We start from the raw sequence: 18,206 nt of genomic DNA on the forward strand, positions 1-18,206 counted from the left end.
AGGAGCCACAATTTGCCACTGGGGTGTGTGGGATACCTTTCGCACAATTTGTGGTTGGAGGTGATTCGCAAGGGAGACCCATCAATTCGTGGTACAGAACAGTCAGAATCAGAGTACCAATGTCCATTTGCAGAGGGTGTTCCCTCTATGCCACTTCTTTCATCGTTACTATCGGCAACTGCTTTCTCCCTTCCTAAACAAAGTATCCCTCCCAATGGGAAAAATAGCCCTTCAGACATGCCGCTTTATGATGGACGTGCTGCTTTGGCTGTTCTCCCAGCATATGGCGAAGAGGTCAATAATGACCTAGATTGCTCGGAACTTTCTCCTACCTTGCAGCAGCAACAACAAAGCAATTCAAGTGCAGCCCTGTTGGAGGGCAGGTTACAAACCCCTCGCCTTGGAAGAAAAGAGGTGGAAGCAAAGGGCTCAAAAGCAGATGTTTGAACAGCCTAAACCTTTGCACCATGCCGATCCTTTTTACTAATGAAGTGTTTCAGCGTCGTCGGATGCAAATTCGATTGGCACAGAGGGCGTACCGGTCCCGCAAGGAAGAAAGTTTGAGGGCGCTGAAAACCCGTGTTTCGTTACTCGAAAATACGCTCCAGGGAGCCCGCGACACCCTTCTTGAGATCCAGAATATGGCGACTGACTCCGGAAATCAGTCTATTCAGGAGATATTGATCGTTCGGCTTCGTGCAATACAGCAGTCTCTATCTGGGTCTTATGATGTTGAATTAGAGAGAAAACTAAGAAGAAAGATTGAGACATCTGCCAGAGTACCACCACCCTTCACTTCAATCATTGAGAGTACTCGCAGCAGAAGTGACAGTTTGGAAGACAAACAACAAAAGCAAAGGGAAACCCCATTCGCAAGGATTTCCTTATCTTGGGCTCTCTGGCCTGTGCTAGCGATGAGTTTAGCAGATTTCATCGAGTGGCTGCATACCACTTGCCTCTATGTGGGATACTTAGGGCTCAGCGATGCGTCGGTCCGCACCAGTCAGCTGGAATACAAATTCGGCTTACTACTGACGCTCATGGACCGCAATGATGCTACTTCGCTCTTCGCATCCTCGATTCGATCCAAAATTGATCAAACAATAGAAACAAAATGGGAGAACATCCCATTTCTCCGCCTCGGGGGCGCAGGAATCCATTATCCGGGAAATATACCTCGAGAGGCAGGACCAAGATATCGTCAACGTTCTTGGATCCCAGTCGACGTATCTGATTTCTCCCCTTCTATAAAATCAGATCTCTCAGGGGATTGGTTTGACCTGCATGATTTAGCTGGATATCTTGCGGAACATGTTGTTACATTATCAGCGCCGATATCAGCCTCAAGACTGAGGACGCGATTTCACGCTGGCGTTGACCAAGTGTGCTTGCTACAATGTAAAGATGTGTACCCCAAGTTTCGGAATTATCGCAGGCTGACCTTTTCTTTACGGCAGCACTCAGAGCCAAAGCGATCTGTCTAGGCTATTCCCCGGGATTTCGGCGCACCGATGTGGATCAAGCAATTTGTTTAGCAGCCACACATTCAAAGTTCGATGGTAATCTACGATCAATTTATTGAAGAGAATTCCCGATGGAAAGCGTTATAATTATTTTCTCCCATCCACCCAGCCCAATGGTGTTACGGATATGGAGCTTTAGCATGTTTAGGCGGTTTACAACATAATGGGAATAACCTCATGTTGCTTGTTGACCCACTGTTTAAAGGGTATTTTCTTGGTTGATTCTGAATTCTTCCCCTTATTTCTCTCCAGTCTTGATACGTTCGTTGATTGCTACTATGTTGATTTGAAAACTTTGTGCATGTTTGTAACAGCCGTCGGCTTTGGTTCGGTAGCTCAAGTTCAGCGCATGCGAATTTAACTGGATCCCAAACTTGAGAATGATGCCTGGCGGATTGATAAAGCTTTCTACTGCTTCAGAAGTACGAGTTCTTTGTCAAGACCAGGACTGCTCGATATTTCGGAAATCCTTCACTCTTAGCTTACGTGTGCGCACTTGCTGAAGGATGTACCCAGTGTTACACGCCAGGAAGAAGATTAAAACAACTTGTGCATTTCAACGAAGGTATCAAGACTGAGGGAAGAAGTAAGGAGAGATTTATCTGGTGGGGGAAGTTGTTTGTAAACCTGATCATCCCAATCCAGCCATGCTTTCTCCCATCATCAGTCAAAAATGGCAAACTCATCAACCATCTTTCTAGTCCTACTAGTTACCCCCGGTCGTTCCATTCGTAACACCCCGTTCTCGATTTGAGTATTTATGGCCAGGTGATAAGGTAACCAGTCATGGCATATTGATCCAACAGGTTCCAAATGAATTGGTCGGCTGCCGTGGTGTAATCCTGCCTAAAAGTCGCCCATGTTACATGCGTATGTCTGGTTTTTGATGCCACAGATATTCAACAACCCCCCGACGTACGAGCTCTTCTATATTTAAATCGACTTAACCATGACCCAATCCTCTAACGTAGAACCACCTAAAGCGAATGCTATCTCCCCTGCCTTGACGTATCCGGTGCTCTCATAGATGCGTTCAGCTTTGTGATTCGGCTTCCATGATGCTAGCCAGATATTCTTGGCTCCGATATCCCTAGCCTCCCTCTCTGCTCGCGCCAATAGATGCTTCCCGATCCCCAGTCCTTGGCACTTTTCACTAACATACAACCGTTGCAACTGAATCTTGCTTTCCATCTGATCGATGCACTTTGCGGACGTGTCACGCCTGAGCTGGAGGAACGCGACGAGAGTGTTATCAACAGTGGCTACCACAAAAGTAACCGAGGGGTTTCTCAAGTCGGCGGCGATATTTGTCGTCGAGTATGCCTCGGATAGATAGGATGCTAGGTCATTCTGAGGCAGCAACGATGCGAAGGTCGAGGTGAAAACACGTGCCCCTAATTCAGAGATCGCCTCATCATCCTCCACACGGCCGTAACGGTAAGTAATGGGACTTTCTGACATTTAGAATTTAACGTTGCTCGGTTCGCATCCAGAATATATCCTTGAAACTGTGATTTGAGGGCCAACGCGGCTTTATACACAGACTGAAAGTTCATGATCAGTGTTTCATGACTCACATTACTAGTCAATCATAGCTCTGGACGTCGATGGAGCCCATTGCGGGCACGGAGGATAATAATGGATTCACGTACGTACGTACAGTACTAGGCTTTCTGGGTCTTCTCCGGTAGCAATATGTATAGTAATTCGGTATCTCTGGTATAACGATTGTCGTAACCCCCGCGTATCTCAGCCATTTATTGGGTATGTCAACCTGGCCGATGATCTCGTTTTTTCTTCAATCAATTAACCTCTTGTTTTATCTCCGAAGATTCGCTCTGCTTAATCTCGGGTATTCACGGGAGAGGATTAGTAACCTATACTGTCCCCCGGCTTGCTCTCACACAATTTTACTGTATCCACTAATCGGCCAACTGAAAATTGACCGTAGCGCAAGTTAAAATGTAGCTCGAGCTGGCCATTTCCTCATACTCGAAGTCATGCCTGATGAGATTTGTACCAAAATTCGCCCGGTTCGATTAGAATGTTTGTATTTCCATGACGAATTTTGAGGTCTAATCCCACAGGAAAAGGTGGTGATGGGCTGATAAATCGACCACTTTTTGATGGGACCTGACCGTGCGGATAGGATAGCCCAAAGCTTCATCCAATACTAACCCGCTAGTAGTGCCTTATAGTAACATCCCTCGCTACACCGGTAACCCAAATTTCCGCGGTAGCCTAGCTTTGATGTTCTTTGCACTATTTGTCTCAACGCATCAGATGCGTATGAAAGATAAAAAAGCCCACTAGCTTCTTCTGCTGCCCTCGCTGTTTCAATTAATTGTCACTGGCCGGTCAATCCAAAACCGGCCGATTCCTGGCCGATGCATCATCCACTTTGGCGCGTCCTAGTAAGGTTAGTTATGCAAATCCTAGGCTGAGAGGTTAAGGGAGGTCCATGAGGGTCACTCTCCGAGGGCTTTGTAGGGTGGAGGGCCCAATTTGATCACTAGCGGGGTGGGTCTGCCGATGTTTAATATCATCCACTTGAATGTTTCCTGAACATGAGCTACGAATGAGGACATGATCAGTGATCAAACCTCGGTTTGTAAAGAGAAGCCAATCCAAGGATGAAGAGCATAAATGAAATCAATATCACCCCGCCCAACGCGATAGATGACGTTATTATTCAGACCCACAGCAGTATAAGCGGCATTTGTCATGATCAGTGATCAGTCAGACCCGCGGGTTAGAGTACCCGAATAAAACAATTTGCATGTCAATAGCCTGCTGGGTGAGTAGCAGTGCCATAAGAGCAGCAGGCAGACAATTATACAGATTCGACCTCCCTCGACTTTCGTCTCGTTTTTCTCCCGTGCCCGTCCCCAACGAGAACCATTGGCTGTCCTTTGCGAACAATCGCAACTGTTGAAGATGATATCCCTTCGCGCAGACGTTTATGTCTCCTCACGACTACCCATCGCCGTCAAGCGTGCAGGTACCACCAGTAGCTTTTCAGCGATCTCGTGCACCCTCATTCAGGGCGAGAAAGAAGTGGTGCTCGTTGATACACCCATCTCAATTTCTTAAACAGAGGATCTGGTCCAGTGGATCAAAGAAACGGCCCCAGGAAAGGAATTAGCCTTCATCTACATCACCCACGGCCATGGAGGCCACTGGTTTGGTCTTCCAGTGCTGAAGAAGTACTGGCCAAATGTTCATGTCCTAGCTACGCCCGGAACCGTGGCTCACATGAAACAGCAAACCGAGCCCGCCGTATTCGAAGACACCTGGCTCAGATTCTTCCCGGGAGGCCAAATCGCGCAGCCTTTCATCCTCGCCGAAGAAATGTCATCTCCCACGTTCATGATAGAAGGGCACGAATTCAACACCGTTGAAGTCGGCCACACTGACACCTATGATACCACTGTCCTCCGTGTCCCCGACATTCACCTGGTGGTCGCGGGAGATATAGTCTACGGAGGTGTACATCAGTTTTTCGGAGAAGCCACTACACCTGCCAAGAGGCAGGAATGGCTGCATGCTCTTGATAAAATTGAATCTCTCAACCCCCACATGGTAATTGCTGGTCACAAACGGGCTGGGACAGTCGATGGGGTGTTCAACGTCAAGACCACTCGGGAATATATTCTGGCCTTCGATGACCCATCATGAAACCCAGGGGTGTTAAATGGGAATACAATATCTACGAACATCCGCGCCCAAAATGAAGAGTCAACGGCATGGCCCCTCCATTTGAGCAGCCTGGACGTTGGCAGGAGTGGATCAAGAAGGAGGAGGCGGTGGTATATGAGGATACGAAATAAGAGGCGACCCCGGAACTAGTGTAGTGTAGGAGTCGGTTAATCCATGAATAGCGAATCTTATTTCATCCTATTGCGCATCCTATTGAGTATGAGACTACTTCTTAGAGTAAAGCCGTCGTAATTGAACCAAGCTGGTATCTGCTGATGATTAATCCATCGTAACACGAATCTGCACACTATGAGTCTTTATGAAACGCCGCGAATTCCAACCCAAGGGTTATAGTTCGGTGTGGCGCTAGTGACATAGTATGTCGGCGGTGATTGGTGTAGGTGCCTAAAAGCGGCCCTAGTCCTGGGCAGTCAACTGTCAAGTATCAGAGGACTGATGCTTGACAGCCTCTGCGACCACCTCGACAAAAGACCAGGTCTATATTTCGAAAAGATGGCTGGACTTCTTGAGATAACCCTAACATATTACCATTACCATCTGGCACCGAACGTGTTATTTCCAGGGTCAGCTGGGCATAAGAGAAAGTCCTGCAAAATGCCCTAGAATAGAACACTACGTTACGAGATTTCTACAAGCATAAGCTATCTAAGTTTTTGTTGATGAGTCTGGATGAGATAAACGGATTCGATATAGGCAAACTGGCTAGTCCCACCCCGGTGTAACACTCGTCCACGTATCTAAATCTCACCGGGGGCCATCGTTTACCCCGACTAAGTGAATGATCAATCCTCCACCAGGATATTCTTTGTTTGGAATGCCACTGCGTCTTCTGGTAGAAATGGTGCAAGCAGAGCAGTATCCCAGTAAAGCCAGACTTCTTTATACTGCAGGCCGTTCACAGTACCCGGCTCATCGGCAGGACCGATTTGGCAAATCCAGCTCATGGGGATACTGACAGATGGCTGGTCAGTCTCGTTACCCGGCATCCAAATGTTGCGTACATTCTGCGAGATAAGCTGAATGGTAGAGTCGTCATTTTCAATCTCAAAAACGTTGATAAAGTCGTGTCTCATGCGTCGGAATCCACCGAAAAGTTTCTTCATGAATGCCCACATTTCATCTCCTCCGTGGTACTGCGCATTATTCTGATTGTGGAAAATGGCATCTTTGGCATAGAACCGCGTACCAGACCCATTCTCAAAGCCATTTGCATCCACTGTGTCGACATAATTTTTGAAAAACTCTTGCGCTGGGGACTGAGGGCCCTTTGCAACCCAATCCGCACCAGAGATGTGGTGCCTAAGTCGAGGCATTTGGGCAGAAGTCTCTTAGTAAAGCACACGGAAGTCTCTGGGTCGCGTATAGTTAGATTTGTGAACTGAAACTCAGTGTCGGAGGAAGATCGCTTACCGTTGGCCGACTAGTAAACCCGGGGGAATGACGAGGTACGAACAAGGTTTGGGGAGATATTTCTGAGCTTGAGTGCAAGACTTTATACTCTATGATGACGATAAGTTCAGTGTTGTGCGCTTACCATCCGTATGGAGCTGAGCATACTCCATATTTCTTTTGGCGCATGAACTGGCGTGATGCGTTATCCTGATGCACCGAGGCTCCTTGATCGCTCATCAACCCGGGCGAATTTTAGCTTTCGGAGAACCTTGAAATAGTTGCTTCCCGGGGCCTTCAGTATTGGTACAATGCGCTACTCGGCCTCCCGAGGCTCCCTTTCAGTTGATAAATCATTCGCCGAAAATTCGACTGCCGGTAAATTCAAATGGCGTTTCGTTGTCTCTCTCCAGCAGGGTCAAGTTAAAGCATTTAAAGTCTCCTACGTCGGTTTTACAACTTGGAACCCTTTACAAAGGCCCAATCAGTTCCATTCGATCCATATACGAGATGACCCTTACCCGTCAAGACATCGAATTCAGCGCCTGTGATGGAACAACTTTACGGGGCTGGTATTACCCAACCACTGTTAAGAGCCCATGTATTATCATGACACATGGAGTAAGTGTTTAGCCATATCTCACTCACAACCAAGGCTGATAGTAGCAGCTTGCCGGGATTCGTCATTTTTTGCTTCCACCTTTCGCTGCTCGGTTCCATGAAGCTGGATTTGCAGTCATGCTGTATGACAACCGAAACTGGGGCGATAGCGACGGCGAGCCTCGACAGGAATCGAACCCTGCACTCCAGCAAACAGACCTCTACGATGCATTCAACTATGCCGTCACGCTTCCTGGTGTTGACCCGGAGCGTATTGCCTATTGGGGTACAAGCTTCTCCGGTGGCAATACCATTTATGCTGCCGCGATAGACAAGCGTATCAAAGCTGCTGTGGTACAGGCACCTGCAGTGTCCGGAGAAACGCGCTCAATTGCGTTCAGGGACCGAATACCTTCTCTTTTCCAGGATCGTGCACGTATTGCGTCAGGCGGCGAAAGAGGAAGAGTGCCTTGTATTGCCTCTAGCCTTGCAGAAGCAAAGTCGGGTTCTGCGCCTGTTCTCTTTCCTGACCTTCACGCTTATGAATCCTTTGATGGTATTTACGACTGTGGGGGTCGCTGGGAGAACTGGGTCACCGAGCAAACGCAACTCTACATGCTAGAGTTTGAGGCGCAAGCAATGATCCATCGCGTGTCACCTACTCCACTACTTATGGTGATCCCAGGAAATGATGTTACTGTGCGAACATCGTCTCAGCTAGAGGCTTTTGCCAAAGCCCAGGAACCAAAGCAAATGCTGTTTCTGGAGGGCGCCGGGCATTTTGATATCTACAGAGGGAAGTACTTTGAAGAGAACATTGCGGCTCAGATTGAATTTCTTCGAAGACACATCTCTTTGACTAATTAGGAGGGAGGTTCACGTCTTCCCGGGATTCATGGGCTTGAGTTGTTGTCAGACCTGGAAAATTCGGCAGAATACTTTTAGAATACGAATTTGTTACCAATCGTTTTTGTTCTCGTCTACCACTCTAAAACAAATCTAGTCCGGGGACTTCTCAATGGTAAAATGTAACAGCAACATCAAAAACAACAAAAGTTCCTCTCCGTCCGGGTTAAGTGACTCGAAGTCTTCTCAGAATTATCGGCAAGAAATATAGATACACCGGCAAGGGCAGCATCTCCCTGTCGTGGGCTTGAGAAGTTATCATTCTCTTCATCGACTACTAGGTGCCTTCGAGACTCATCGTGCATCAATGATCGAATCTGAAAAATTAAGAATAGAACAGCAGGCATGACAATTAACCAGAGTCCTCGCAGAACAGCCGTTTATCCACATCGAGTAGTCCTTTGATGATGGGACGATCCTGACTGGGCCATTTAAGGTCAGCAGATGTGATCCAAGCCCTCTAAGGTTGAAATGCACTTCCTGACATCGTCCACACCTGAACCGTACAATGAAGAGCTATGAAGCATCACTCCATTGATGGCCCATCATCTCATACCCCAAGGTTGGTATGAAACGAGGCGAGTAATGTCCGTCAGTGGATGGCTGCCACATTGGCGAGTGGATTCTGTAATTACTAAGAATATCGCACTTCTGTTCCAATAGCAATCGGCTTGTAGGTTCCTCTCTTGCGTTTTCAATATCTGCCAGAAGCTGAGCCGTCGTATCCTGCAGTCGTTCCACAACCGTGAAGTCACCCTCTATTGTTTGTAAGGCTGTAATTTGGGCCTGAAGTATCTGAGTGGTGGACTTCAATGTTGTGAGAGCGTTCTCTAGTTCAGCATTCCTCCGCCGGAGCAGAGAGATAGTCGCTTCTTTCCTGAATCGATACTTTCTCTGTGCTTGACGCATCTGCGTTCGACGACGCTGTGGTGAACATCAATTAGACCTGCAGTTGCAAGAAAGGGATTCCAATTCAAAACATACATCTGTCAGACCATGACGCTTGATATCCTTTCTTTCGTCGTCATAGCCTTTTCGTTGTTCACTTGCGTGAACGGCTTCTTTAGTCAGGCAGTATCGGGACGAGGTCTGGTGCGGCGGTCGGCTGTGATCCATTTTCTTTGAGCTGCGCATTTTTGATCGTTATAAGTGTCTGGAATTATTTAACTGAGCTCAAACATTGGAGTTCATCCACTGGCAATAGGAACGGAGCGATTTCTCAAATGGATTCAGCAGCTGCCGGACGGCCGAAGCCTGCCAAGGAGGTCAGGGAGGGTAGCGGTAAGTCGCCACCGATAGCGAAATAAATGCCTGGTAGGGCTGCGCCAGATCTAAGCTCCCGACTATTCGGGTTCGGGGGGTATAGGAGAAGAAGTAGAAATGTTCACAGATACAAGCCATTAGGACCTAGTTATCGGAGAGGATGACGTGATCACCTCGGCATGCCTTGGAACTGCTGGCAATGTTCACTCATCATTGAACCGTAGATGAAAACTTCTAATTAATCTCCTAGCACCTCGGCGGAGGATTAGTCAACCCTTAGCAGTTTTGTGGAATACCGGATTAAACTCTCTCCTCCTCTTCCAGCGCTCCACGTATAAAGACCGAGCAAGACGCGTATCTCACGGCCCGCCTAGTTTAGATATGTCCTTTATTACCCATGTCAACACATTCTGCTATGGCATCTTTCACTATAGATGAAATACTATCAGACGAATGGGCCAAGGTAAACAAGCAACACCGGATGTTCATCTACTGGTGCTAAAGATCCCAGATTGAGAGGGGGATTGGAGCCCGTCCCCAGTTGACTGGCGATGCGCTAGATATGCGACTACAATACAGAGAGCTCGCAGAGCAGATGAATGCATCAGCACCGGTAACGCCCGGTGTGAGCGTGGGTATGTTGTTCTCGTTATTTTTAGGGTGGCGACAGATGCTCAAGGTCGAAAATAGTGGATGAGCATATCACGGAGCATCTCACGGTGAGAGTATACAAGCCAATGGATAGGAAAGAAGCTCTTCCGGTCGGACTTTATTTCCATGGCGGTGGATTTTGCTGCGGTGACCTTGACTCTGAAGACCCCTTCTGCCGCATCTTGGTTGAACGCCAGCGTTGTGTTATAGTATCTGTGGGATACCGGCTAGCTCCGGAGCACAAAGCTCCAGCACAAACAGAGGATGCGATGACCGCATGGAACTGGGTAAGTGCCCTGGCTAGATTATTAGCTGACTTCCTCGAATTGCTGAATGTGATATGTCTTCTGGGTAGAGTGTACAGAATGCCTCTCTCTTGGGCGGGGACCCATCACGCTATTTCACGATCGGCCAAAGCGCTGGAGGTAATCTGGCTTTGGCAACCGCTCATCTACTGATTGACCAAGGCAGACGATCCGAGATTAACGGTGTTGTGGCACTAGTCCCGCTAGCCATTCACCCCAAGAATGTTCCTTTTCACCACAAGGACAACCACCGATCGTATCATGAATGTGCAGATGGACCAGTCAATACGGCAGATGCGATGGCTACTTTCCTGGGTAAGGGCCAGGCCTCAAAAGTCTATGGGACTGCGAGTATACTGAGATCTATAGAATCCGTGGAAGCGAGAGAGGATGATCCTAGTGTTTTTGTCCTCCTGAGCCAACACTTGCATCAATTTCCTCCGACTTACATTGCTGTCTGTGAGGTAGACCCCTTGCGAGATGACGGCATCTTGGTAGGTTGCGCCCTACGAGAGGCTGGGTAAGCCATTTCAAAGCTATTTGTAAACGCTGCTAGAGCCAAGATTTACTGATATAAATTTACTTTCGGTTGAAGTGTTCCTGTGAAGCTTGATCATTATCGAGGTCTGCCGCATGTATTTTGGGCATTTGGCTGTCCATCCCCCAGTGGAGATTTCATAGGCGATGTGATGGCTGGCGTTGACTTTGTTCTAAAGTCATAAAGAGTCGATCATTTGGGACCGTTTGTCCTTGGCTTTTCGGTGTGCTCGGTGTCTTAATAACTTAGGGCCTGGGATTAAAACTGCAAAGCACTTGAACAGGTAGCAACCCTTTGTACGGTTATGCATACTAAGACCTATTCTGTGCTTGTGTACTACACATACTTCCGACTCATTTTTTCATCATAGGATATATGAATTGAGACTGTTCAGTCACAATATATGAAGCAAAGAGTAGCGACATTCTAGCATCTATTGTCACTAACCCTAAACATATAATTGTTTCTCCCATAACGATCCTTTTGTAAATGACCTTCTAGACCCCGATTAGTGCAGGGCTACTCGTCTCTCAATTTCCAAAATATGTATGATTGATCGCGTCTAAATTGCCGGTACACGTGTTTCCGATGTAATATTCTTCTTACCGTGCATGCTCTTGGTCCATCACTTTGATCACCCTGGGAGACCCTTGTGTAATTCACCACTCACCATCGAGTTCGATGCACAGTCACTCATTCCAAGGTTTGACCGATTCGAATAACATTTCGCCGAGGTTCAGCGATGATAAGTCATCCATTGCCTGCAAGCCGAGCCGGATGCCTCATCATGGCCGAGGGCTCGGTTGCCATTTAAAGAGAAAGTCAAGTCAGTCAACAACCCGACAGCCCTGAAAACCCACGACCTAATTGTTCTGGAAATTGTGAAAAGCTTAAGCACGATTACTCTGCGCTTCGGCCAAATACATACATCTGCTACTTGTTTCGTCTACTCGGCATTGCCACCACCATCATGGGCCTCAGTTTTGATGTTTTTTCAAGTCGACGACCAGGGGTGAATCGCACTACACCTCCCGGGCTGGAAAGCTTCGAATGGGTCCCAACAACATCCACCTTAATCTATGGTGTAACAGATGCGGTCCTTGTTGATACGCAACTCACAACAGAGGCTGCAAACTCTTTGGCCGACTGGGTGGCCGCGAAGGGAACGAACCTTACCACAATCTACATCACTCATGGTCATGGCGATCACTTCTTTGGCAACTCGATCTTACTGAAGCGCTTTCCGGATGCAAAAATTGTGTCTACTCAGGAGGTAGTTTCACGGATGCGTACCGAATCATCGTCAGACCGAGTGGACAATTTTTGGAATAAATTATTCCCGGGAGAAATTCCGGACAACTTCGTTTATGGAGAGCCCCTGCAGCAAGATGAGATAGAGCTTGAAGGCGAGAAATTAGCGGTTGTACGAATCGGTCATACCGATTGCGACGACACTACCGCGCTCTGGGCACCGTCGATTGGTCTGCTAGTAGCCGGTGATTCTGTTTATGGTAATACTTATCCCTACCTTGGAGAGTCAGTCACTCAGGAAGCACGTTCGGCTTGGATCACCGCTCTGGATCGTATCGCCGACCTTCAGCCAAAGTTCGTTGTGGGAGGCCACAGTGACCCGGAAAAGGGCTATACACCAATTGCTATTACGGAGACCAAAGGATATTTGGAAGATTTTGAGCGCATTGCACAGCAATCTACTACAGCCGAGGAAATCTACAATAGCATGCTCCATCTTCACCCAGGCCGATTGAACCCTGGCTCACTATGGGGAGGCGCGGCTCTGGTCGCGACAAAGGCCGCGACTTGACGACCCAAGGTCAAACACGGTATTGGTTGAATAACAAGGTAGATATTGATGCCTAGTCAGATATTGCACTGCTCTCCCGCTAGTCTATATTGTTATTTTCTTCGCTATTTTCTTCGGTTGGAAGTTTGGTAGGGCTTTTGTCCCTGCAGCTTTTTTTTTTTTTTTTTTTGGTACTGTAGTGTTCGATGCGCTCTTCCCTTATTGTGTCCATTTTATTATCGATGTCCCTTGTTTGTAACCGAAGTACAAAAAGTTTTAATATTCTCTTACTTAGATAAGATATTATGTGATGAGGACTGGAAGGGGGTCAGATATTTTTATCTTAATAAAATTATAATTAGTAAGAAATGGCTCCTGGGGGGTCAGGAATTGAAAAGTCACGTTCCCGGCAGTATTTTCTCTGACCCCCTACGAGCTGCCTTTTCCGCCCCACCCTGACCCCCAGCCACTAATTCCTGACCCCCCCGGAGCTGTAAGCCCTCGATCCCGGATGGGGAGGGTTCCGAGCCGCTGCTGACGAACCGGACATTACACTGCCCACTCTTATGCCCTATCGCCGAACAGATCGCTTACCAACCTCATTTCTCAATGCTCTCTATGACAAAAAGCCCATCTCTCTCTTCGAGTCTTTATATTCTAAGCTTGTCATCTTCGTATACGTGCTACATATAGCAGAAGTATTTTTCACTCGTACCAGGGGCTTCTGTTTCGTCACACCCTTGATCGTCTCATCTCTTGAACCAAATTCCAAGTCCATTTCAACATGATTTCTGCAGCGGTTCGGAATGCCCCAAAAGTTGTTAGTTTTCCAAACGGAAGTAACGGCTCCCTCGTCGGTCATCTCTACCTTCCTAAAACCTATAATTGCAATCAACGATATCCTGCCGTCGTCGTTGGCGGTTCAATGGCGTCTGTTAAGGAGCAGATGAGCGGTACATATGCGAGCCAATTGGCGCACCACGGCATCATCGCCATGGCCATCGATTATACCAACTGGGGGGAAAGTAGTGGCGCGGAGCGTTATTCTGAAGTCCCGACACAAAAGGCCAAAGACCTGTCATCGGCAGTGAGCTATTTGGTAAACCGGAAGGACGTGGCTGCTACAGCACTCTTGGGCATATGCACTTCTGGTGGAAATATTCTTTATGCTTCAGCAGAAGATCATCGTGTACGCGCTTTGGTAACGGTAGCAGGCTTTTTCGGGGAGCCGGATCTACTTTCAACACTGTTTGGTGCTGATGGGGTTGAAAGTCGAAAGGCTTCAGGTCGTCAAGCTCGTGACCTTTACAGAGAGACAGGCGAAATTGAGATAATTAAAGCATACTCGGACACTGAGCCCGCAGCAAGCAAGACTCCTAAAGATTCCTACTACATGGATCAGTCACGAGGCGGTGGTGTTCGCGCGTGGCGCAATTCTTTTGCCGTCATGTCATGGGAGTCATGGCTCGCTTTCGACCCTGTTGAGAAGGCTTCATATGTTACTGCTCCGACGTTGATGATTCATTCTCAAAAGGCAGCGTTCCCTACTCAAGCTTCTAAAGTCTACGATTTGTTGGCTGGACCGAAGGAATGCATTTGGACAGAGGCGACCCACTTCGACTTTTACGATAATCCAGAAACAGTACAGCACGCTGTCCAAGAAGTCGCCGGGTTTCTGCACAAAACACTTGTACTTTAAGGGTTAGCTTGGCAAGATAAGATGTCGACCTGGTCGTGGCGGGACTTGTATCTATTTTATCCGTGCAATAACATGATTACTGGTGATATTGATTCACTTTCGATAGATCAGCCCTGAGTCTTATTAATGAAGCCTTAGCGCCGCAGTCGCGCCCGCAGCGGTGAAAGATCGATATTCATTGGTCATGGGCCTGGAAGGGATGGCTGCTGTTACGGCAAGAATTGGAGACTTTATGACTAGATTATAGAAACAAAATCGGCAAAGTTATACCATTCCAGCACGATTTGTAGACAAAAGGCCTTCTGGGTTTCCGGTTCATTAAATAGCTTGATGGAAATGGTCTAATCTAAACCAATATTTCACCCACCAGTGCGGTACAGTACTTAGAGCTCAATGAATCTACTAGATCAGAAATCCGTAGTACTCGAGAAACCAAACCTCGCGAATCTGTATCTGATTGCCCTCTGGAATTAAGGTGATGGCAGAAAAGCTAGGCGGAGTGTATTCCTGGCTGTCACGGTATGGTTTGGCAAGTTTGGATTTCCGTTAGGCATGGTACCATTCACGGGAAAGACGGGCCGCAAATATAAGTGTCAAGGAAATATCTACTATTCAGGGTAGAAGACCTGTCAACTAGGTAAGGGTACGTAGGCAGAAAACTAAGCAGTAGATATCAGGCAGACAGAAGACTGATTCTTGCCTCCTTCTTCTATTAATATTAGGCTAACTTTATATCTAGAAGCAACCCCTTATTCTCCTAACAGGATAAGACTGACAAGGAGCTACTATACACTATTGAAAAGTCGACGGATATGTGATCCGTCGTCGCCGTTCGGCCTCCGAGCTGTATATGCACAACGGGGAGGGTATACGATACAGTCATCATGCAGAGTCATCATCGGATTTGTGACATGGGGCCCTAGAACCCGCAACCCGGAGCGGGTTCAGCCTTCTATCCCCGCCCCCGACCCGGAGCCGGGTTGGGGCGGGTTCGGGTCGGGCCCAGCGGGGAACCCGTGCCACTCTAATCTCTACCAATTCTATATATATAGAATTGATATTAAAAAAATATATATATAAAAATCTAGAAAAAAATCTAGAAAATCGATATTGTAATGCCAAGAAAAACCCGCTCGGTTTCCCCACCCCCGACCCGGAGCCGGGTTGGGGCGGGTTCGGGTCGGGTCCAGCGGGGAACCCGGGCCACTCTACTTGGTACATAACTACCGTCCAAAGTAGTCGGCTTAGCTGAGCAATCACGGATTGGCTCCGGAATTGATCCCCGATCGCTCCGGCGCACTGGTTCAATGCTCCGGAAGCGCTCAGTACACATACTTCTGTCTATCCCCACACTCCGGGAGCAATCATTGAGCAAAAAGCGGCCCTGAGCTAGTCCCGTTCCGGAAAGGGAAAGTCGCAAAGTTTCTAAACAAGAACCGTTCACAAGTGTCCTTATAGAGACAAAATGGTCTTGAGAACAAAGGACTTGACTTATTATCATGAGTCATGCTTCAAGATGGTGCTTATCTTATCACTTATCGCGTGATCGATAAGCCCCAGCCTCTCGGATAAACAAACCGGGGAGTTGTTTATCTCCACCTCAGCTCCGGGGTGACACACCTCTTTCAGCTCCCCATTGATTGTATCCCCATTTTGACCTCAACCATATACCATCATGCGACTACAGCTTCCAGAGGTAGCAATCGCTACCCTGCTTCTCGGTGAAGTAGGCGCAGTCCAACTTCCCCTGTTGCAATCCCAGGTTCCCATAACTTCCGACAAGGAGCTGGTCAGCTCCTCCGCGTTGCAAGGTCACGTCAAAGCCGAGAACCTGTTGAAGAGAGCCAAAGAACTATCCAAGATTGCGGACTTGGGAGAGGAAGAATACAATCACCCGACTCGGGTCATTGGAAGCAAAGGTAGGTAGCTGAACCATGCAATCTGTCCATTGTCGCTGACCCCAGGACACTTTTAGGGCACCTCGGGACCATTGATTACATCTACTCGACGCTTGCTAAGTTGGGCGACTACTATACCATCACCAACCAGTCCTTCCCTGCCGTGACGGGCAATGTTTTCGAATCCCGCCTGGTCCTCGGCGACAATGTACCCGAATCGGCGGCACCCATGGGATTGACACCTCCTACCAAGAACAAACAACCCGTACATGCACCCCTAGTAGCGGTGTCCAACTTCGGGTGTGACGCGTCTGATTTCCCATTGGATGTGTCTGGCGCCATTGCGCTCATTAGTCGTGGCACCTGTCCGTTCGGTACGAAGTCGGACTTGGCTGGAAAAGCTGGTGCTGTTGCGGCCGTGGTATATAACAACGAAAAGGGTAGCCTGAGTGGGACGCTGGGTAACCCCACACCGGACCATGTTGCGACCTGGGGTCTTTCTGATGAAGATGCTGCACCCATTCTGAAGAAGCTGAAGAAGGGCAAGAAGGTCGATGGTATCGCCTACATGGATGCCCTTGTAGAGACAATTCATACGACCAATATCATCGCCCAGACGACTGAAGGCGATCCGGAGAACTGTGTGATGCTCGGTGGCCACAGTGACAGCGTTGCCGAAGGACCGGGCATCAACGATGATGGCTCTGGTAGCTTGACGCTTCTGGAACTCGCGACCCTGCTGACTCAATATCGGGTTAACAACTGCGTGCGTTTCGCATGGTGGGCGGGTGAGGAGGAAGGTCTCCTTGGGTCGGACTACTATGTTTCCGTTCTTACTCCCGAGGAGAACCTGAAGATCCGTCTGTTCATGGACTACGATATGCTTGGTTCCCCGAACTTTGCGTACCAGGTTTACAACGCCACCAATGCAGTAAACCCGGTCGGATCCGAGGAGCTGCGCGACTTGTACGTCGATTTCTATAATGCCCACGACCTCAACCACACCTATATTCCATTCGATGGCCGGAGTGACTATGACGGATTCATCCGTCACGGTATCCCAGGAGGCGGTATTGCCACTGGCGCCGAGGGTATCAAGACACCGGAAGAGCAGGAGATGTTTGGTGGTGTTGCCGGCGCTTGGTATGATCCATGCTATCACCAGATCTGTGATGTTGTGGAAAATGTGAATTTGACGGCATGGGAGTGGAACACTAAGGTAAGAGTGTCCCATGCAGGTAATACTAGAAAGCCTTGAATGACATCTTACTAACATGAATTTTTATTCTAGTTGGTGGCCCACTCAGTTGCCACCTATGCCAGATCGTTTGAAGGTTTCCCTAAGCGGACGAAGGATTCCATCACTGCGTTTGCTACGGAGACTAACAAGTACCATGGGCCGCGGCTCGTCCTTTAATCTCCAAATATCCTTGAGGCGTTGAATAGGATTATGGTGCGATAGACAGCGTATTGGCGTTGTGACTAGATGATACTTTGTTAGAAGTCTAGCCAGATATGTTCGATTTTCGGGATTATCAATTGGAGCTTACGTGCATGTTTGTTTCTTTGTTTTTATGTTCTTGTTGCTGAGGATAAACCTCCTTTCTATGTGCTATTGCAGTTATCATTCTCGTTCTAACTAGAAGCACATGGCCAATATATCGAGATATAAAGAGTACATCTAAGAGCTTGACATGCTCTGTATAAGGAGCTGTCGTTTTCTGGACGCGGATTCCAATTCAGGATACCACTTACATTTCTGGCACATCGCTCCGAGTTCTGTAGTTCTGGAATAGTAGAAACAACACTTGAAATGTGTTATGAAGTACGGGAGCCAAGCGACTTCTACAAGCTCTTCATTGCTACTTGAGCAAATGTCCTCTCTACCTTTCACCTCCTAAAGACATCCCTAA

At 47.9% G+C, this 18,206-nt stretch overlaps 9 protein-coding genes across 9 annotated transcripts; 7 read left to right on the plus strand and 2 right to left on the minus strand.

Annotated features, from left to right (window-relative positions):
- Nucleotides 1–237: 237 nt before the first annotated feature.
- On the plus strand, nt 238–1,484 carry BDV27DRAFT_160471 (bZIP transcription factor; the record flags this gene model as incomplete). Its single annotated transcript, XM_032073040.1, has 2 exons — nt 238–441; nt 501–1,484. 2 exons carry the CDS (start codon nt 238–240, stop codon nt 1,482–1,484), a joined length of 1,188 nt encoding a protein of 395 aa, XP_031924747.1.
- A 770-nt stretch (nt 1,485–2,254) lies between these two features.
- On the minus strand, nt 2,255–2,984 carry BDV27DRAFT_166731 (GNAT family N-acetyltransferase; the record flags this gene model as incomplete). The annotated part of the gene is made up of 1 exon (XM_032074266.1): nt 2,255–2,984. One exon carries the CDS (start codon nt 2,982–2,984, stop codon nt 2,457–2,459), a length of 528 nt encoding a protein of 175 aa, XP_031924748.1. The 3' UTR covers nt 2,255–2,456.
- Nucleotides 2,985–4,460: 1,476 nt separating this feature from the next.
- On the plus strand, nt 4,461–5,201 carry BDV27DRAFT_147622 (MBL fold metallo-hydrolase; the record flags this gene model as incomplete). Its single annotated transcript, XM_032070781.1, has 2 exons — nt 4,461–4,589; nt 4,623–5,201. The coding sequence occupies 2 exons, from the start codon at nt 4,461–4,463 to the stop codon at nt 5,199–5,201; spliced, it is 708 nt and encodes a 235-aa protein (XP_031924749.1).
- An 824-nt stretch (nt 5,202–6,025) lies between these two features.
- Nucleotides 6,026–6,556, minus strand: BDV27DRAFT_147623 (nuclear transport factor 2 family protein; the record flags this gene model as incomplete). The annotated part of the gene is made up of 1 exon (XM_032070782.1): nt 6,026–6,556. The coding sequence occupies one exon, from the start codon at nt 6,554–6,556 to the stop codon at nt 6,026–6,028; it is 531 nt and encodes a 176-aa protein (XP_031924750.1).
- Nucleotides 6,557–7,142: 586 nt separating this feature from the next.
- BDV27DRAFT_160475 (alpha/beta hydrolase) lies at nt 7,143–8,099 on the plus strand (the record flags this gene model as incomplete). Its single annotated transcript, XM_032073041.1, has 2 exons — nt 7,143–7,253; nt 7,302–8,099. The coding sequence occupies 2 exons, from the start codon at nt 7,143–7,145 to the stop codon at nt 8,097–8,099; spliced, it is 909 nt and encodes a 302-aa protein (XP_031924751.1).
- A 1,699-nt stretch (nt 8,100–9,798) lies between these two features.
- Nucleotides 9,799–11,079, plus strand: BDV27DRAFT_160477 (alpha/beta hydrolase; the record flags this gene model as incomplete). The annotated part of the gene is made up of 6 exons (XM_032073042.1): nt 9,799–9,864; nt 9,913–10,036; nt 10,092–10,339; nt 10,408–10,672; nt 10,727–10,877; nt 10,953–11,079. 6 exons carry the CDS (start codon nt 9,799–9,801, stop codon nt 11,077–11,079), a joined length of 981 nt encoding a protein of 326 aa, XP_031924752.1.
- Nucleotides 11,080–11,865: 786 nt separating this feature from the next.
- On the plus strand, nt 11,866–12,717 carry BDV27DRAFT_160478 (MBL fold metallo-hydrolase; the record flags this gene model as incomplete). The annotated part of the gene is made up of 1 exon (XM_032073043.1): nt 11,866–12,717. The coding sequence occupies one exon, from the start codon at nt 11,866–11,868 to the stop codon at nt 12,715–12,717; it is 852 nt and encodes a 283-aa protein (XP_031924753.1).
- Nucleotides 12,718–13,156: 439 nt separating this feature from the next.
- Nucleotides 13,157–14,469, plus strand: BDV27DRAFT_132674 (alpha/beta hydrolase). The gene has a single exon (XM_032067929.1). The coding sequence runs from the start codon at nt 13,481–13,483 to the stop codon at nt 14,393–14,395; it is 915 nt and encodes a 304-aa protein (XP_031924754.1). The 5' UTR covers nt 13,157–13,480; the 3' UTR covers nt 14,396–14,469.
- Nucleotides 14,470–15,988: 1,519 nt separating this feature from the next.
- BDV27DRAFT_132675 (uncharacterized protein) lies at nt 15,989–18,058 on the plus strand. The gene is made up of 3 exons (XM_032067930.1): nt 15,989–16,314; nt 16,371–17,512; nt 17,585–18,058. The coding sequence occupies exons 1-3, from the start codon at nt 16,071–16,073 to the stop codon at nt 17,708–17,710; spliced, it is 1,512 nt and encodes a 503-aa protein (XP_031924755.1). The 5' UTR covers nt 15,989–16,070; the 3' UTR covers nt 17,711–18,058.
- Nucleotides 18,059–18,206: the final 148 nt, after the last annotated feature.

Source organism: Aspergillus caelatus, assembly GCF_009193585.1.
Source record: "Aspergillus caelatus strain CBS 763.97 unplaced genomic scaffold BDV27scaffold_165, whole genome shotgun sequence".
Lineage (NCBI taxonomy): Eukaryota > Fungi > Ascomycota > Eurotiomycetes > Eurotiales > Aspergillaceae > Aspergillus > Aspergillus caelatus.

Bases quoted from the DNA above. Each gene is read 5' to 3' on its own strand.
- BDV27DRAFT_132674 (XM_032067929.1), top strand. From the start codon at position 13,481: ATGATTTCTGCAGCGGTTCGGAATGCCCCAAAAGTTGTTAGTTTTCCA.
- BDV27DRAFT_132675 (XM_032067930.1), top strand. From the start codon at position 16,071: ATGCGACTACAGCTTCCAGAGGTAGCAATCGCTACCCTGCTTCTCGGT. The intron at 16,315-16,370 runs GTAGGTAGCTGA...GGACACTTTTAG, and splicing joins TCGGGTCATTGGAAGCAAAG to GGCACCTCGGGACCATTGAT. The intron at 17,513-17,584 runs GTAAGAGTGTCC...TTTTTATTCTAG, and splicing joins CATGGGAGTGGAACACTAAG to TTGGTGGCCCACTCAGTTGC.